At 37.5% G+C, this 18377-nt stretch overlaps 1 protein-coding gene across 1 annotated transcript; it reads left to right on the top strand.

The window, feature by feature from the left end:
* Positions 1–1256: 1256 nt before the first annotated feature.
* Positions 1257–16840, top strand: LOC129528448 (histone-lysine N-methyltransferase 2C-like). Its single transcript, XM_055368843.2, has 4 exons — positions 1257–1362; positions 1867–1932; positions 3199–3411; positions 16622–16840. The coding sequence occupies exons 1-4, from the start codon at positions 1257–1259 to the stop codon at positions 16795–16797; spliced, it is 561 nt and encodes a 186-aa protein (XP_055224818.1). The 3' UTR covers positions 16798–16840.
* The last annotated feature ends 1537 nt before the right edge of the window (positions 16841–18377 follow it).

The raw sequence follows: 18377 nt of genomic DNA, 5'->3' as shown, positions 1-18377 counted from the left end.
TAGCTTTTCCTTAATCACAAGTTTTAGGTATGGAACTTTTTGCCTTGTAGATTTTTAGTCACCTAGAAACTTACAGAATTGGTTTCCTGTTTTGAATTCTCAACTCCAGACTAAAGTTTTGTTTTGTTTTGTTTTTAAATTTAGAGACAGAGTCTTGCTCTGTCGCCAGGCTGGAGTGCAGGGGCGCTATCTTGGCTCACTGCAAACTCCACCTCCGCCTCCTGGGTTCAAGCGATTCTCCTGCCTCAGCCTCCGGAGTAGCTGGGACTACAGGTGCATGCCACCACGCCCAGCTAATTTTTGTATTTTTAGTAGAGACGGTTTCACCATGTTGACCAGGATGGTCTCCATCTTTTGACCTTGTGATCCGCCCACCTCAGCCTCCCAAAGTTTTATGATTATAGGCATGAGCCACTGTGTCCACCCAAGACTAAAGATTTTTAATTTAGGCCTTTTTGAGGGTTTAGGCATCCCTTGAAATTAGATGGAGAATTATTGCCTTCATCTATGCCGTTTCTTATGAAGGGTTTCTGAATCTTTTAATAGATTATAAAAAATATCTAACACTTTCTGTTCTCCTTAAACCACTTTCTCTTAAAGCTCTAGATACTAGATATCTAGGTATTAGATAGCACCTTCTGCCCTCCCTACATAATTATGTGGAATTTCAAAATCAAGAATGTTTCTTTGCTTTCATTGGTATATTGTTGTACTCTTCAGAAGTTAAGCAGTGAACATATATTGATAGTATTATTTTATCAGTAGTACAGTATTCTTGGGACTCTGGCTACTAATTATCTGTTCCATTGCAAGACAACTTTTTACTTTATTTCCCAATTACCATTCAACATCGCTTTCCATGAGATATGTCTACTTCAAGTTAGATGCATTGCCTGGAGCCCATATATGCTAGCACTGCCATTTGCAGTTTTCTGAATACCTTTGTGTTTGCCCTAACTAGCTTCCTTGCTGTCTTTGAAATATTTAATATATGATTATAAAATAATTAGCTTCCTTATGTAATGTGCTTTGCTTCCTCTCTAGTAGTTGTTCTCATTCCTTTTTATTTCCTCCTTAGCTCTATGAAAGTTTTTCTGTTAATAGGGATAGTTAGGAGAAAAGGGCAAGGTAGGAGGAGCATGTGAGGCTTAGGGCTTTTAAGTTTGAAGACTCAGTGTTACAGGTTTAAAAGGTAGCAGTTCTCAGTATATTCCATTTTTTTAAAAAAAATGTACAAATATGGTCTTTTTAGATGGATGCATGCAGTTCGTCAGAACTTAAATACTGAGGAAGAAGTGGAAAATGTAGCAGACACTGGTTTTGATTGTAACATGTGCAGACCCTATATGCCTGCGTCTAATGGTAAGAGAATAATTTAAACTGTGAGTCTGCACTCTTGTACCACTCATTTGCACCTTACTGTCCATAACCAATGAATTAGCTTAGCTCTACTCTATTTTATCTTTGTGAAACTTACTTTGACAAGTATTTTATGAAAAATATTATTGTTGGTTATACATGACTTATCACAACTTGTTATAAAACAATTTACATGAAACAATAAAAAGCACATACTTTAGATGTAAACTATAATTTTGCCTCCAAGGAACATGATCTTGTAGTTATTGACAATATGTCAAAATCCAATGTGTTGATTCTTTCTTAGCCAGGTTTTCCTCCATGACTTGAGTATTTCCTTCATCACTTCTTGTTTTGTTGTTGCTTTAAAAAGTGCTTTTAACTTTAGTGTTCAAACATTTATTTTAATAAAATGAGTATAGAAACAGAAAATTTAATCATATATAAGTATGTAAATACACTTTACCTTTTCTGAAAAGAATTACCTGTATTTTTTTTTCATTTCAGTGCCTTCCTCAGACTGCTGTGGATCTTCACTTGTAGCACAAATTGTCACAAAAGTAAAAGAGCTAGGTAAAATTTGAAATGCTTTACTTAATTTAATTAATTTACTTTGCTTAATGTTTACATAATTGGCTTACCACTTGTAAAATCTGCTTCAATCATATGGGTGTTCTATCCAAATTCCATAATGTTGGTAATCATTTCCACAATGATATATAAAATGTCATCCAGCTTTACTGGGGCAGTATTCCTATAAATTTCAGCAAGTTGGCAACAAAAATAACAGCTCTTAGAATAACCATTAATGCCATACTTACTTTGGTTTCATTGATACATTACTGTGCTTAATTATCAGTTAGCAGAAAATACGGCCTAGTTAGCAAGCAGATTTCTTTTAGAATTAATTCAATCTGTTAATTTTTTAAAATAATTAATAAGCCTAGTATGGTGATTAATATGACATTCTTATTAAACAGTCATTCTTTTGAATACTTGTATTTAATAGTACCTGATACAAAAACATTTAGATAGTACAGGAATTGTTCTAAGGAACAACAGTTTTGTACATTTAAAATTAAATCTGCAGGATTTGTACTTATTTATTACTTCTCCCTATTAGTAATTATGTTGATACTCTGATTTTTCCAGATGAGCTTCTGGAGTATTCTCTCTTTTCTTGTGTAAATAGATCCCTGCCTTTTGATCTTTTCCAGGAAAAAGCTCATAGTGGATTAGCTGAGCATTGCATTTCTTTGCAGTGCTTCTAACTCTTTTTATTGGGACATGAAAATAGAAATGCCAGGAAGACTTTTTTGAGACGGAGTCTCGCCCTGTCACCCAGGCTGGAGTGCAGTGGCACGATCTCGGCTCACTGCAACCTCCACCTCCCGGGTTCAAGCGATTCTCCTGCCTCAGCCTCCCGCATAGCTGGGATTACAGGTGCCCGCCACCACGCCCGGCTAACTTTTTGTATTTTTAGAAGAGACAGGGTTTCACTGTGTTAGCCAGGATGGTCTCGATCTCCTGACCTCGTGATCTGCCTGCCGCCTCGGCCTCCCAGAGTGCTGGGATTACAGGCATGAGTCCCCGCACCCGGCCCAGGAAGACCATTTTTTAAAAACATGTAACATTTCTGCCTATAATCCAAGGAAGTTTGACCTATTTTTCCTAGTTTTTATTGGGTTTCATGAAGTTAATTATTCATGCATTTCATAGATACGTAATTGCTTTCTGGAACTACAGTCACATTCCCTTGACATGGGTATCAGTAATCAGTAATCAGTCAAATTTAAAATGAAAGTTTAGATTTGTATTCTTGGGATTTTGTAATTTTAGACCCACCCAAGACTTATACCCAGGATGGTGTGTGTTTGACTGAATCAGGGATGACTCAGTTACAGAGCCTCACAGTTGCAGTTCCAAGAAGAAAACTGTCAAAACCAAAACTGAAATTGAAGATTATAAATCAGAATAGCGTGGCCATCCTTCAGACCCCTCCAGACATCCAATCAGAACATTCAAGGGATGGTGATATGGATGATAGTCGAGGTAATACTAATTTATTTTCCATGAAATATGTGTGCAAGAATTACAGCATATAAAGTAACTTTTGAAATATGTGTATGATTTACCAAAGGGTAAATCACACTGACTTAGATAACCCCGATGTGACCCTTGCCATCTCCAAATGAGTGATCTTCTTAGACCTTGCCTTTTCAGGTTCTCTTCCTTTCACACGTTTTAGAACAGACCTACCTTACAGAAATCTCAAGGAGCACCATATCTTTGAAGATCACAGGTGGGGAAATACAGAGGGCTTGACTTTAGTTTGCTAGATAACGACACAAACCTTCTCAGATACTGTGAGCTTGGATTATACCATGTTTAAGTGAAGGTAGTTGATGCATACGTTCTAGAAATGGAAAAGCTGTCATTTAATATTACTTCAGGTATAACTTCATATTCACCAGTGTGCGTCATAAAGTATTGGTTTATAAACATTTTCTTAATGAAAGTAAATATAAGGTTTTTCTAGCTGAATTCTTTTTTTTTTTTTTTTTTTTTTGGTTGGGAGACAGGGTCTTGCTCTGTTGCCCAGGTTAGAGTGCAGTGGCATGATCTTGGCTTACTACAACCTCTGCCTACTGGGTTCATGCGACCCTCCTACCTCAGCCTCCTGAGTAGCTGGGACCTTGGATGCGGGCCACCACGCCTGGCTAATTTTTGTATTTCTTTGTAGAGATGGGGTTTTGCCATTTTGCCAAGACTGGTCTTGAACTCCTGGGCTCAAGCTATCTGCTCTGCTCAGCCTGCTGAATTCTTGAGATAGCAAAATGTTTTAATAGTAACCTAAAATCCAATATGAATTAAAGAGGATTACTGTAGGTTTCCTCATTTTTGGGGTGGTTATTTATTTTCAACTGATTCAGAATTGAAGCGATAATTATTTCTGTTCCATTACATTTTATTTCATAGTTTTTTTTTTTTTTTTTTTAAGGGGCAGTGTCTTGTTACATTGCCCAGGCTGGTTTCCAACTCCTGGGCTCAAGTGATCCTCCTGCCTCAGCCTCTCAAGTAGCAGGTACTACAGACATGTGCCACTGCAGCCGGCTTTGAGACAATAGAATTTATTGAATACCTACTGAATGTCAGATGTTGGAAATCATATCAGTGTACAAAACAGGTAGAATTCTCTGCATAGAGTTTATATTTTAATTTTAGGTAACTCAACTCTTAAAAAAAATCAGTTAATTATAATGTGTTTGGCAAGTCCCATGGTAAAAATTAAGTTTGATAAAGAGGAATTGCCTGGCCAGGCACAGTGGCTTATGCCTGTAATCTCAGCACTTTGGGAGGCCAAGGTAGGTAGATCACTTGAGGTCAGGAGTTCGAGACCAGACTGGCCAACATGGTGAAACCCGTTCTCTGCTAAAAATACAAAAATTAGCCAGGCTCAGTGGCATGCACCTGTAATCACAGCTACTTGGGAGGCCAAGGCAGGAGAATTGCTTGAACCTGGGAGGTGGAGGTTACAGTGAGCCGAGATTGCACCACTGCACTCCAGCGTGGGTAACAGAGCAAGACTCTGTCTCCAAAAAAAAGAAAAAAAAGGAATTGGAAGTACAGACAGGTGTTTAGGGTCCATATGAAGAGAAAGCAGTATTTGAGCACAGATTTTAAAGAGGTGAGTGAGTGAGCCACTTGATTACCTGAGAGAAGAGCATCCCAGATAGTGAGGAAGCCAGTGTAAAGGCTCTGGGTGATAGTGTGCTGAGCATGTTTGAAGAGTGTTGTGGAGACCAACAGAGTGAGCAGAGGGGACAGTCAGAAGGTGAGAAGATTAGAGATGTGAGGACAAGAAGGACGGCTCAGTATATCTCACACAACCATAAGGTGATGTGTCAGTAGTTTGTGCTTAATAGCAATGGAATAGGAGGCCATTGAATGTTCCTGAAAAGAAGAACACCATGATCTTATTTATATTTTAAGAGGAACACTCTCCTATGATATAAGTAGATGATTAGGTGCAAGAGTTATGACAGGTAGATCAGTGAGAAACAATGGTCCAGGTGAGAGGTAATTGTGGCTTTGAAAAGGTATGTCTTTTGTGGCCAGGCTCGGTGGCTCATGCCTGTAATCCCAGCACTTTGGGAGGCCAAGGCGGGTGGATCACCTGAGGTCAGGAGATCAAGACCATCCTGGCCAACATGGTGAAACCTTGTCTTTACTAAAAATACAAAAATTAGCTGGGCGTGGTGTCAAGCACCTGTAATCCCAGCTATTTGGGAGGCAGAGGCAGACGATTGCTTGAACCCAGGAGGCAGAGGTTGCAGTGAGCCAAGATCAAGCCACTGCACTCCAGCCTGGTGACAGAGTGAGGCTCCATCTCAAAAAATAAATAAATACATGAAAAGATATGTCTTTTGTATGTTCTTGATAATTTTTGTTTTTTAGTGTGTTTTGGGTCTATGTTGCTGGGAGAAACACTTTCTGATGCTTGTATGTAACTGATTTTCAGATACAGTTGAACAGGTGATTTGATTTGGGGGCTTGGAGTTTGCAAAGAAGTAGTCCATATACTTGGAGGAATTGATCAGATCAGCATTAACAAGAATTTCCATTTCTGAGGATGTTAAAAAATGTCTGAAAAAGGTTTCCATAGTCTCTTAAATTTGGGAAGTGCTCCATTTCACAAAATATGAAAGGTTTCTTGATAATAGTACACATTGTTTCCCAAATTATGTGATTATAATACCTTTTTAAAACAACACAGAAGACCTTGGAAGGTTTTCCTTGTGACTTAACACTTGTAAACACTGAGAAATGGTGATATGTTTCAATTTCATATTTTCTCATTGACTCGTATCGGTAAAAGAAAATCAGTTGAAAAATTGCCCTTGCTTTTTTAAAATTTACGTGATAAAATAGCCCATCTGAGTTTACTGAATTTGTCCTTATTTTTATTGAATATGAAAAAAGATTGTTTAGTGTGTTGGATGTTAAATGCTAAGACAATTTTAGAATTTAAGGAATTGAATATACAGTATTTTCATGACTAGTCCCTCATGTTCATTTACATGCCAGGATCTCACATCCTTTGCAGAAGGAAAGGTGCATTCCTAGGGATAAAATAAATGCATGTTACTTGGACAACATTTTTGCTTTCTGTTTGCTAAATAAAAATCATTTTTAAAAATTTAGTATTGCCACACTTTGCCATATTAAAAATGTTTTAGATTACTATATTATCCTGAAACTACATGTACACACACACCCCTAAAATAAGTTTTATGGTATTTCATATGCCTGTATGGGAGAAAAAATAGGAAAAGAATACAATCATCATAAGTTCTTATTATTACGTTATGCTGAGATTTCTAATAACGCTGCCCTTTTCTGGGTATTTTTTATTAACCTAAAATTTGTGATGTTTTAGACTGTTTCACTAACATGTTTTGATAACGTCTCAGTACCCTTGGGAAAGCATTATAAAGTAGTGGGCAACGATGAAACCTACTCTGGATGTTTTTAGGCAAATTTTTTAACTTCTCTGATGCTAGTGTTCTCATTTATAAAATAGGTTAACCAGGATGAGCCCATAGGATAGTTGTGCTGATGAGGTGCAAGGATGCATGCCAGGCACCCAGCACTGGCTCTTCCCAGACATGGAGTGCTCAGTAACTGTGAGCTATTAGAATACAAGTGCCCAACCAGTGCTTGAGCAATTGTGTTCTCTGTCCAACAGAATTCAACAGAATCCCACGTTTGTCTTTATATGTGAATTCAGTTCCTTTTGAGTTAGTAAGAAATTATGCCTGTGTTGGGGTAATTGAACTTTCAGGAGGAGGGAATTGTCTGCCACAATTATTCTCTGAGCTTAATGTTTCCATGTCTTTTTCTTCATTTTGGAAGTTGTGGAAAAATTATAATGAAAGAGTATATAAACGTTTTCCTCTGTATTATAGCGTATCTGACAGTTTCCTTTATTAAAAAGTATGATATATTAGGGAGAGACTTGATGAATTTAAAATTAAAGTTTGAAAAGTGTTACTGACTATAAGTGATCTTCAGCTGTGCAGTTTTCAACTTGAGGTTGTCAGAATGTAATATTACACATTATATTACACACATCTACAGAATCCAAATTGTGATGTTCCTGGAGTATTGGAACAATACCTATGACTTTTTGTTTCTATTGATTTTTAACTCTTCTAATAACCACTTCTTTAAGAAAAGTCATACATCATCACTTTGGTGTATCAGAAACAAATTCCTTATGCAATAAAAGCATACTTCTTTCTCATTCACCTACTGGGATCTAGAAACCCTGTTAATGCAAGAAAAAAATCCCAAACCTCAATAAAATAACACTCTGTTTGTCTCAAGAGTGGAAACACAACACATTTCCTCTCAACTGGTGGTCCCAGATCGACCATCACAGTGTATGGATGTGTTTGGAGGTGTGGGAATAGGACTGCACTGAGGCTCTAGAAGGCCAGCAGGTGGGGCAGACTGAATGGAGGGAGGAGAGTGGCATTCAGTAACTACTGGAGCGTGGGAAGAGTGAGGTAGACTGTCCATCTGGTGAAGGTGGCTGCTTCCTTGAGGTTTGTTACTTTCTGTAATGTTAATTCCCTCAACTTTTAAAATTTGATTTTTAGACAAGTTATACATTCAAATGATTTAAAATTGGAAAATAATAAAAAGGTAAACAGTGAAGTCTCTCCCTTTCCCATGCCTTCATGCCCCCAGTTTACATCTCCAGAAACCTCAGAGGTTTCTCGTGTAACCTTCCAGATGTGTTTTATGCATGTACAAGGAAATGTGTGTGTATATATATATATATTTTGTGTGTGTGTGTGTATATATATTTTATTCTTTTTGTCTTACTACTTTTTACTGTCCTTCATTTTTTTATGGCTGCAAATATTCCTTTGTATGGATATATAAGCAGTTTAATTTACCTGTTCTTTCCCCTGTTGATAGACCTTTGGGTGTCTTTCAATCTTTTTTTTTTTTTTTTTTTTTTTGAGACAGAGTCTTGCTCTGTCACCCAGGCTGGAGTGCAGTGGCACGATCTTCGCTCACTGCAAGCTCCGCCTCCTGGGTTCACGCCATTCTCCTGCCTCAGCCTCCTGAGTAGCTGGGACTACAGGCGCCCGCCACCATGCCCGCCTAATTTTTTTGTACTTTTAGTAGAGACGGGGTTTCACCATGTTAGTCAGGATGGTCTCGATCTCCTGACCTCGTGATCTGCCTGCTTCGGCCTCCCAAAGTGCTGGGATTACAGGCGTGAGCCACCGTGCCCGGCTTTCTTTCAATCTTTTACTGTGAATAGTACAATGAATCACCTGGTATATTTATAATGTTGTATGTAAGTGGGCCTGCAAAGGTGAATTCCTTGCTAAATCCAAAGACATAATGCATTTGAAACTGTTTTTGGAAGGTAGGATACAGTTTTTTGGGTTTTTTTCATTTTTTTTATTATACATATCTGAGGTATACAACATGCTTTGTATACATAGTGAAATGATTACTATGGTCAAACAAATGTCTGTATCCTTCACCTTCCATAGTTTCTGTGTGTGTACACCTAAAATCTCTTTCAGCAAATTTTCTGTACACAATATTATTAACTATGGTTCTCATGCTGTGTATTAATTTGATCTCTAGAATTATTCATCTTACCTAACTGCAGATTTGTACCCTCCGACCTACTTCTGCCCATCCCACCCATCCTCTACCTCCAGACCCTTGAAAACCACCATTCTACTCTCTATACGTTCAGCTTCTCACCCCGCTGCCTCCCATTCTGCTTATTAAGTGAGATCATACAGTATTTTTCTGTGTCTGGCTTACTTTATTTAGTATACTTTCCTCCCGGTTCATCCATGTTGTCACAAATGGCAGTATCTCCTTTCTTAAAGCTAACTATTCCATCGTATAAAGTCCTCATTGTCATCAGTAAGTTCTTAGAAACTGTGGTTAAGAGGGGAAAAAAAGTATGACAAAACTGATTTTTTTTTTCATTTTGCATTATGCCAAAATTAGATTGAAGGAAACAGTGTTACTTGAGGACCTGCTGTATGTTCATTTAGCTTAACGTCTCAGTTCCCAAGAACCTATTGATGACATTAAGGGAGGACTTAATATATGTATATGCAAACGTCACAATTTCTTTATCCATTCATCTGTCCTTGAATGGGTAAGTAAATTGTCCATCAGGACTCTTAGTTTGTTTCCATATCTTGGCTATTGGAAGTAATGCCGCCATGAACGTGGGAGTGCAGATGTCTCTCTCAGATGCTGATTTTATTACCTTTGAATATATGCCCAACAGAGGCATTGTTGGATCTTATGGTAGTTGTATTTTTTTTAAGGAAACTCTATACTGTTTTCAATAATGGCTATACTAATTTACATTCCTATCAACCATGTACAAAGGTTTCGTTTTCTACACATCCTCACCAACACTTATGTCTTTGCCTTTTTGATAATAGTCATTATAAGAGACACGAGATGATATCTATTGTGGTTTTAATTTTCATTTTACTCATGATTATGATGTTGAGCATCTTTTCATATACCATTTGACCATTAGTGTGACTTTGGAAAAATGGCTATTCAGGTCCTTGCCTATTTTAAAATCCAGTTATTTGGGTTTTTTTTTTTTTTTTTTTTTTTTTTTTTGCTACTGAGTTGTGTGAGTTCCTTATATGTTTTGGATTTTAACCCCTTATCAGATGTGTGGTTTGCCAATATTCTCCCCTAATCCCTGTCCTACCTTTTTACCCCTGTTTTGTTTTTTTTTTTACTGCTATGCAGAAGCTTATTTGCTTGATGTAGTCCCACTTGCTTATTTTTGCTTTTGCTACCTGAGCTTTTGATGGGATATCCAAAAAATCATTGTCAAGGAGGATATTAAGAAATTTTTCTCCTAAATTTCCTTCAAGGAGGTTTATGGTTTCAGGTGTTAGGTATTTAATCTATTTTGAGTTGCTTTTTATGTATGATGTGTAAGATAGGCATCAGGTCCAGTTTCATTCTTTTGCATATAGATATCTAGTTTTCTTACCACCACTTATTGAAGACACCATCTTTTCCCTATTGTATCTTGTTGGACTTGTCAAAAATTAGCTCATAATATATGTTTGGGTTTATTTTTGGGCTCTGTATTCAGTTCTATTGATCCATGTGTCCGTTTTTATGCCAGTACCATACTGTTTTGATAACTATCACTTTGTAATATAAGTTGAAATCAGGTAGTGTGATACCTCCTACTTCGTTTTTCTTTCTCAAGATTCTTTTGGCTATTCAGCGTCTTTTATGATTTAATACAAATTTTAGAATTGTGTTTTCTATTTTTGTGAAAAATGCCTTTGGAAATTTGATAGGGATTGCATTGAATCTGTAGATCACTTTGGATAGTATGGACATTTTAACAATATTCTTCCAATCCACAAACTTGGGGATATCGTTATATTTATTTGTGTCTTTAGTTTTTTTCTGTTTTTTGAGACAGAGTCACACTCTGTTGCCCAGGCAGAAGTGCAGTGGTGTGATCTCAGCTCACTGCAACCTCCGCCTCCTCCTGGGTTCAAGCAATTCTGCTGCCTCAGCCCCCCAAGTAGCTGGGATTACAGGTGCCTGCCACCACGCCCGCCTGGCCAGTTTTTGTATTTTTAGTAGAGACAGGGTTTCGCCATGTTGGCCAGGCTGGTCTTGAACTCCTGACTTCAGGTGATCTACCCGCCTTGGCCTCCCAAAGTGCTGGGATTACAGGCGTGAGCCACCATGCCCGGCTGTGTGTCTTCAGTTTACTTTGTCTGTATTTTATAGTGTTTAGTATATAAAGCTTTCACTTCCTTCATTAAGTTTGTTCCTCAGTGTTTTATTTTTTTGATGTTATTTTAAGTGGAAATGTTTTCTTGATTTTTTTCAGATCATTATTTGTATAAAGAAATACATCTGATTTTTGTATATTGATTTTGTATCCTGCTACTTGACTGAATTCATTTATTCTAGTAACTGTGGAATTTTTAGGGGTTTCTACATACAAGATCATGTCATCTGCACACAGGGATAATTTTACCCCCTTTTTTCTGCTGATGCCTTTTATTTCCTTTTCTTATGTGATTGCTCTGGCTAGGACTATGTTGAATATAAGTGTTAAGAGTAGGCATCCTTGTCTTGTAGCAGATATTGAAGAAAAGCTTTCAGTCTTTCCCTGTTGTAGGTTTGTTTTTGAATAGGCAATACCTGTGCATGATACAAGAAATACAAAGGTCTTAAAAAGAGTGAACAATGTTAAGTTAGCCTACCTTTTGGCCATCCCTTCCTTGGAAAGAACCAGTGTTTTCTTATAACTTTCCAGAGATTAGTCATCTAGATACAAGTATGTATATATGGGAGAATTTCTCATATTTGGGTGATAACGGTCTTTTTCTCTTTTCTTTTCTTTTCTTTCTGTCTTTCTTTCTGTCCTCGTCTCATCTCTTCTCTTCTCTTTTCTTCGTTTCTTTTGACGGAGTCTTGCTTTGTCGCCCAGGCTGGAGTGTAGTGGCGCAATCTCGGCTCACTGCAAGCTCTGCCTCCCAAGTTCATGCCATTCTCTTGCCTCAGCCTCTGGAGTAGCTGGGACTACAGGCACCCGCCACCACGCCTGGCTAATTTTTTGTATTTTTAGTAGAGATGGGTTTTCACCGTGTTAGCCAGGATGGTGTCTATCTCCTGACCTCGTGATCCACCCACCTCAGCCTCCCAAAGTGCTGGGATTACAGGCATGAGCCTCCGTGCCTGGCCAATAACGGTCTTTTTCTTTATTTCAGCCTGTGGGAATCAGAAGGCCCTTGTGAAGATGTTGGTTAGAAGAGACTTTAGCTACAGTGATACCATTTGTGTTAGGGCACTGTATGTGCTACTTTATGCCATTCGTCTCAACATGTATGCTTACTGGTGTCACTATGAACCTCATCAATAAAAGTGCTCTCTTGGTTTTTACTGTCCTTGTGTGCATTGTTTCAGGTGAAAGGTGGTCTTTGTACTAGATCCAGTGCTATCCTTGGCCACAAACCATTACATATGATTAATTTGGGGATTTCCTCTTTATCATTCTGGAGATCATCTTCTGTTTTCTCCTGTGTTACATGTGTTTTCTGCAATTTCATGAATTTCCCTTTATTTCTTCCCTCAATTTGGGTGGAACGTATCTTCCGTAGCTCCCTGACAGAGAATGTGTGGAAGGTAAGTTTTGAGCATTATATACTTCTGAAAATGTCTTTATTTTACCTTCCTACCTGACTCATCTTTTCCAGGTTGGAAATACATTTTCATTTATCATTTTTAGTCAATTGATCCACCGTCTTTTAGTTTCTAGTATATGAAGAACTCGGTTTTTTCTATGTGACCTGCGTTTTCTTGGAAGCTCTTAAGATTTTGGGAAATTCTTTGTCCTCAGTGTTCTAAAATTTCATGAGGATAACGTCTGTTTTTGTCTATTTTTGACATTTAAAATCTGTTTTGTTAGGCACTGAGTGGTCTCTTTCAGTCTGCTGTCTTATATCCTTCAGTGGTAGGAAATGTTCTTGAACTATATTATTGATAACAATTCCCTCTCTTTTTCCAGAATTCTGCTTTTCAGATGTGAAACATACTCAGTTTTTCTCTGCTTCTTTCCAATTCATGTCCTTATTTTATCTTCCTCTACTGAGTTTTGTTTTTATTTCAGTTATTTCAAGAGCTTTCTTTCCTCCCTTTGAATGTTTCTTTTGTAGCATCCTATTCTTGTCTCAAGGGTATCTTATATTATCCCTCAGAGGATTTTAATCTTTTTGAAGATTTTCTTTACTTCCTACTTAGTCTGTTAATTCCAAATTGTCTTTTATGTTCTCAGGTCTCTGTCTTTTATGTTACAGATCAAGGGTGTTGCAGATCTTCTGGCTTCCATGGCCCACATTGGAAGAAGCATTGTCTTGGGCCACACGTAAAATACACTAATGATAGCTGATGAGCTTTTAGAAAAAAAAAAACAAAAAAACCTCATAAAAAGTCTCATAATGTTTTATGAAAGTTTATGAATTTGTGTTGGGCTGCATTTAAAGCATCTTGGCTGCAGGTTGGACAAGCTTGTTATAGACCATTGTCAGATAATCTTTATGGTACATGCATGATTAAAAGTGAAGAACTAAAGATGGAGACTGGATAGATAGTATTTTTATTTTTAAAAAAGGAATTAAGTAGTTGATTAGAAAGCTTTGAGTATGTGGTGGTGCTTGTCGATTTGTAAGTTTAGTGGGGTGATTTGTGCTGACCATTTGGTGAACCCTCTGGTTTCAGTATCTTTAGATGTTCTTCTTGAACTGATCAGGTTCCCCACAACAGTCTTTTCAAACCTCATACTTGGAGGCCAGAGATCTGGCTGCTAGCTTTCTGAGAATTCAGTGGGGAAATGTGGGGTCCGGCAACGGGAGCAGAATGGGGTTGTCCACACTTAGTATGCCCATATTTTCTTGGTCCTATTTTCGATCTTCATCCCATTGTTCCATTTAAGGTCACCCAGGAATCCTGCATCCCACAAATGAGAGTAGCAGCTTCTCAGTGTGTAAACCTAGGAAGCAGGTGTAGGGAGTATAACTTCTGCAGATAATTAAATCTCTTGTTGCTTCAGTTTTCTCCCACTTATTTCCAAAGGTGGCCAGTTTTCCTAGTTTCTCAGCCTTCTGAGGATTGTTATAAACTGGATTCTTTTTTTCAGTTCTTTCTGCTCTCAACTGAGAATTTGCCTTTGTTAAGTTGTTTTTCTCCTTTCCTATTGTCTTTTTGTTTTTTTTTTTTTTAAGGAGATTGGGTCTTTCTCTGTTGTCCAGGCTGGAATGCAGTAGTGTGATCATAACTCACTGTAGCCTCAACCTTCTGGGCTCAAGCAATTCTCTTCTCCAACCTCAGCCTCCCAAATAGCTGGGATTACAGGCATGCCACCATGCCACAGCTTGATTTTATCTTTTAAAAATAGATTATTTCAGTGTGTTTTTAGTAGGGTTTCGGGAGAATGATTTTAATGTATGAATTTAGTCTGCCACCTTAAACCAAAATTCCCTGTCATTAACTTTTAGGTGGGTTTATTTGAAGGTAAACAATTGGTATTGTCATCTTTGGTGTTTGTTTTTTTCAGTAATTTTCTTTTTTCTTTTCTTTTCTTTCTTTCTTATTTTTTTTTTTTTTTTTTTGAGACAGAGTCTCGCTGTCACCCAGGCTGGAGTGCAATGGTGCCAACTCGGCTCACTGTAAGCTCTGCCTCCCGGGTTCACGCCATGCTCCTGCCTCAGCCTCCCACGTGGCTGGGACTACAGGCACCAGCCACCTCACCTGGCTAATTTTTTGTATTTTTAGTAGAGACGGGGTTTCACCACGTTAGCCAGGATGGTCTCCATCTGACCTCATGATCCGCCCACCTTGGCCTCCCAAAGTGCTGGGATTACAGGCATGAGCCACCGCGCCCGGCTTTTTTTTTTTTTTTTTTTTTTTTTGAGAGATGAAATTTCACTCTTGTTGCTCAGGCTGGAGTGCAATGGCACGATCTCGGTTCACTGAAACCTCCGCCTCCCGGGTTCAAGCAATTCTCCTGCCTCAGCCTCCTGAATAGCTGGGATTTTAGGCGTGTACCACCACGCCCAGATAATTTTGTATTTTTAGTAGAGACTCACTATGTTGGTCAAGCTGGTACGGAACTTCTGACCTCAAGTGATCCACCTGCTTTGACCTCCCAAAGTGCTGGGATTATGGGCATGAGCCACCATGCCTGGTCTATAAACTTTTCTTTTCATGGTTTAGTCATAAGTCCATAGCCATTATCAGACTGTTATGGAATTGGCCTCAAATATAGACCAAATATAATAAAAAAGAAAAGACAAATACCCTGTTCATGCCATTACAGAAATACGTTATCTCTAATACTGAGAATATTGAAGGAGTTAACAACTTGATTTTAAAATGTATTTGATAAACATGTCTTTTTCCTGTAATACAATGTAAAGCATATATAACTTGGAAAAGTTTGATTACCACAGTGTTAAAATAGCATTCTCTAAAATAGCATTCTCTAAGCATTCCATTTACCTCATTCAGTGAAGTATTTATTGAACATGTATTAGGTATCCTACTAACAATACATCTGTTACTAAGAAAATCTGTGTACCTGTTCTCATGGAGAATATAATCTAGCAGGGACACAGATTTTAAAGAACCAATAAAAATGAAGCATGACGTTCATACATACGAGCATAAAGCTGTTTGACATAATCTTATCTAAATATCAGGAATTCTTTAATACAGTGAAGTTTAGAATAAATCCTGAAAGATAAGTTAGGTAGAAGGCAGAAACTGGGGAAGATAGTGGAAGAAAGAGCTTGATACATTCAAAGAACTGAGTGTAGTTCACTGGTGGGAGTGAGATGAAGCTGGAAAGTTTACAAGAGACTGTTGTAATGGACCTTGCAATTTGAAGTTTATTTTGAGGGCATTGGGAAGACATGAAAGGATTTTAAGCAGAAAATTGATACATATTTATAGAAAGATCATTTATGCAGTAATTTAAAGAATTGATTGGAGAGAGGTAAGCTTTGAGGTGGGGAACTAGATAGGAGCATATTGTATTAATAGTGAGTCATCTGAGGTTGGACTAAGATGGTAGTAGAGAGTGATAAAATGCATTTCAGAGGTATTGAGGAGTCTTGGTTGTAGGAGGAAAGAGATTAGGAATGATTAAGGTGGTCTTCCAGGCCTCTGTCTTCTCCAGGTTACATTTCCATGCCTTTTAATGATGATAGGTAACATGGGAAAAAGGAGAAAGTTTATTTTAAATTAATAGTTCATTTTGGATATACAGTTTTCAGTAACTAGGTAATATTCAATTATAGCTGTGGTTGAAGCTCAGAAGAGAGTTCTAGTCTAGAGACCTGGACCTGAAGACATAATTAAAAGCAAGTGAATTTGTTAAGTGCAAATGGATTGCACTTAACAGAACTCTGAGTTCTGTGTTCCCCTTCTCTGATTATGTTTTATTTCATGGGAACACTGCACTAAGCAGCACAATTTCTACAACCATTTGGGGCTGCTTCTATCTCCTTTCATACTTTCCCTACCAACAGGGATGTACAATTAAAATGGTTCAGCAACAACCCTACTTTTTATTCCCCATTATGTAGGGATTATATATTTGATAGGGTTTTCCAGTTTTGTGTATATATTTACTTTTTTCCAGAAGGAGAACTTATGGATTGTGATGGAAAATCAGAATCTAGTCCTGAGCGGGAAGCTGTGGATGATGAAACTAAGGGAGTGGAAGGAACAGATGGTGTCAAAAAGAGAAAAAGGAAACCATACAGACCAGGTATAGTGCCTGAGGTAGACATTTCAATATCATCAACACTTGGTTAATTAAAGAAAAATACAATACTGAAGACTTCAATTAAAATTAAATATTCAGGATTAAGAACTGTCTAAACAAAAATATGTGCACATAAATTAAAGAACTAAACTATTTGAATACGACTTTTTAGCTCCAGAGTTCTTTATTTTGAGTATGTGAATACTTCACAATGAACCATTATTGAATGCCTTATCCCAAATGTTAACCATTTTATTAAATGCTTTACTAGATTGGCTTTTGTTCATACTTGGAGTTTGAAGGCCATTTATATAGTTCCTCTGGATGTGTACTTCTGTAACGCTTTAATTTTCAGTATTCACTTTCTAATATCTTTTTTTGAAAAAACTTATTTCAGTGTTTATGCAGGAATGCCAGTAAGTATACAGTGTGAAGGGGAACAAGACAGAGTTATTATGGCTCCTAGAATTTATAGTCTAGTTAAAAACCATGACTGATTAAACACTCATTTCTTATCTGCCTCAGGAGTGGAGAGAAAAGCGGTCTTGCTTGTCAGTTTTATTTGCCTTATTGGAAAAAATTATTAAAATTGTCACAATACAGAAGTTGTAGGCTTTTATGTATTTATTTAAAAAATTTTTTCCGCTTTTCACACGTGTTGAGTAGGCTTTCCTTAGCCAGTTTATTAATGTCTGTTTACCAATGAGGTTTTAAATTGGATTCGTACAATCTTTATGCTTCTTATTGCTTATATTTTATTGGTAAGAGTGATCTAAATCCCTTTTGATATGTAAGGAAGAACTTTCTTACTTCGTTCGTATTCCATGAGACCTTAAAAGATAACCTGTCTTTTAAATAGGTCATATCTATAATAAGGACCTAAGATGAGTTGCTTCTAAATCGTTTTATGAAAATGATTTCATTTCTTCCTAATCATGAGGCTTATAAGTGTACTTTTTTAGACATTGCAGATTTCTTCCAGGAACTTGTATTTACTGTTTTCTTTTCCTCTGCCTCACATGGAAGTCAACCCTCTAATTGAGGGACCCATTAGGTCACAGAGTATATTGCTAGACAGCGATATCATTTCACAAAAGCTTATAGTGTTGACTGTGTACCAGACCTCTATTCTAAGCACTTCACTTATGTTATTTGTCCTTTTAACATATGTATGAGAAGCTGCTTTGCCTTACCCCCATTTTTAACCAGTGAAAGAATTGAGGCATTGAGAAGTATTTAGTGAGTAAGCAGAATTACATAGTCTGACTCCAGATTCCATGCTCTTAACCACAGGGCTCTATGTGTCCCATGTATAAATGCCCTCATACGTTGGAGTACCAGACACCGTCCCCCTGAAATCATATCAGTCAAAGAATATTTGTGTCATCTAGGTAGTTTGTGTCTTCTGTCCTCCAGCTAATGTACCAGTTAGCCAGTTAATATACAGACACAGTCATCCATCACTTAAGTTCAGAGAAATACATCATTAGGCATTCTCATCCTTGTGTGAACATCATAGAGTGCACTTCCACAAACCTAGATGGTATAGCTTACTACACACTTAGGCTGTATGGTACGCTAAATTCATTTTAAAAAATAAAGTAATTGTGCTACGGTGTTATAACTATGG

This window comes from Gorilla gorilla, chromosome 17 (genome assembly GCF_029281585.2).
Source record: "Gorilla gorilla gorilla isolate KB3781 chromosome 17, NHGRI_mGorGor1-v2.1_pri, whole genome shotgun sequence".
Taxonomy (NCBI): Eukaryota; Metazoa; Chordata; class Mammalia; order Primates; family Hominidae; genus Gorilla; species Gorilla gorilla.
Note: the sequence above shows the minus strand (reverse complement) of the source record. Positions and strands in the feature narration are given on the sequence as shown.

Excerpts from the sequence above, each read along its gene's own strand:
- LOC129528448 (XM_055368843.2), top strand. The coding sequence starts at position 1,257 with ATGCATGCAGTTCGTCAGAACTTAAATACTGAGGAAGAAGTGGAAAAT. Across the intron at positions 1,363-1,866 it reads CTATATGCCTGCGTCTAATG|TGCCTTCCTCAGACTGCTGT; the intron begins GTAAGAGAATAA and ends TTTTCATTTCAG. Across the intron at positions 3,412-16,621 it reads TGATATGGATGATAGTCGAG|AAGGAGAACTTATGGATTGT; the intron begins GTAATACTAATT and ends ACTTTTTTCCAG.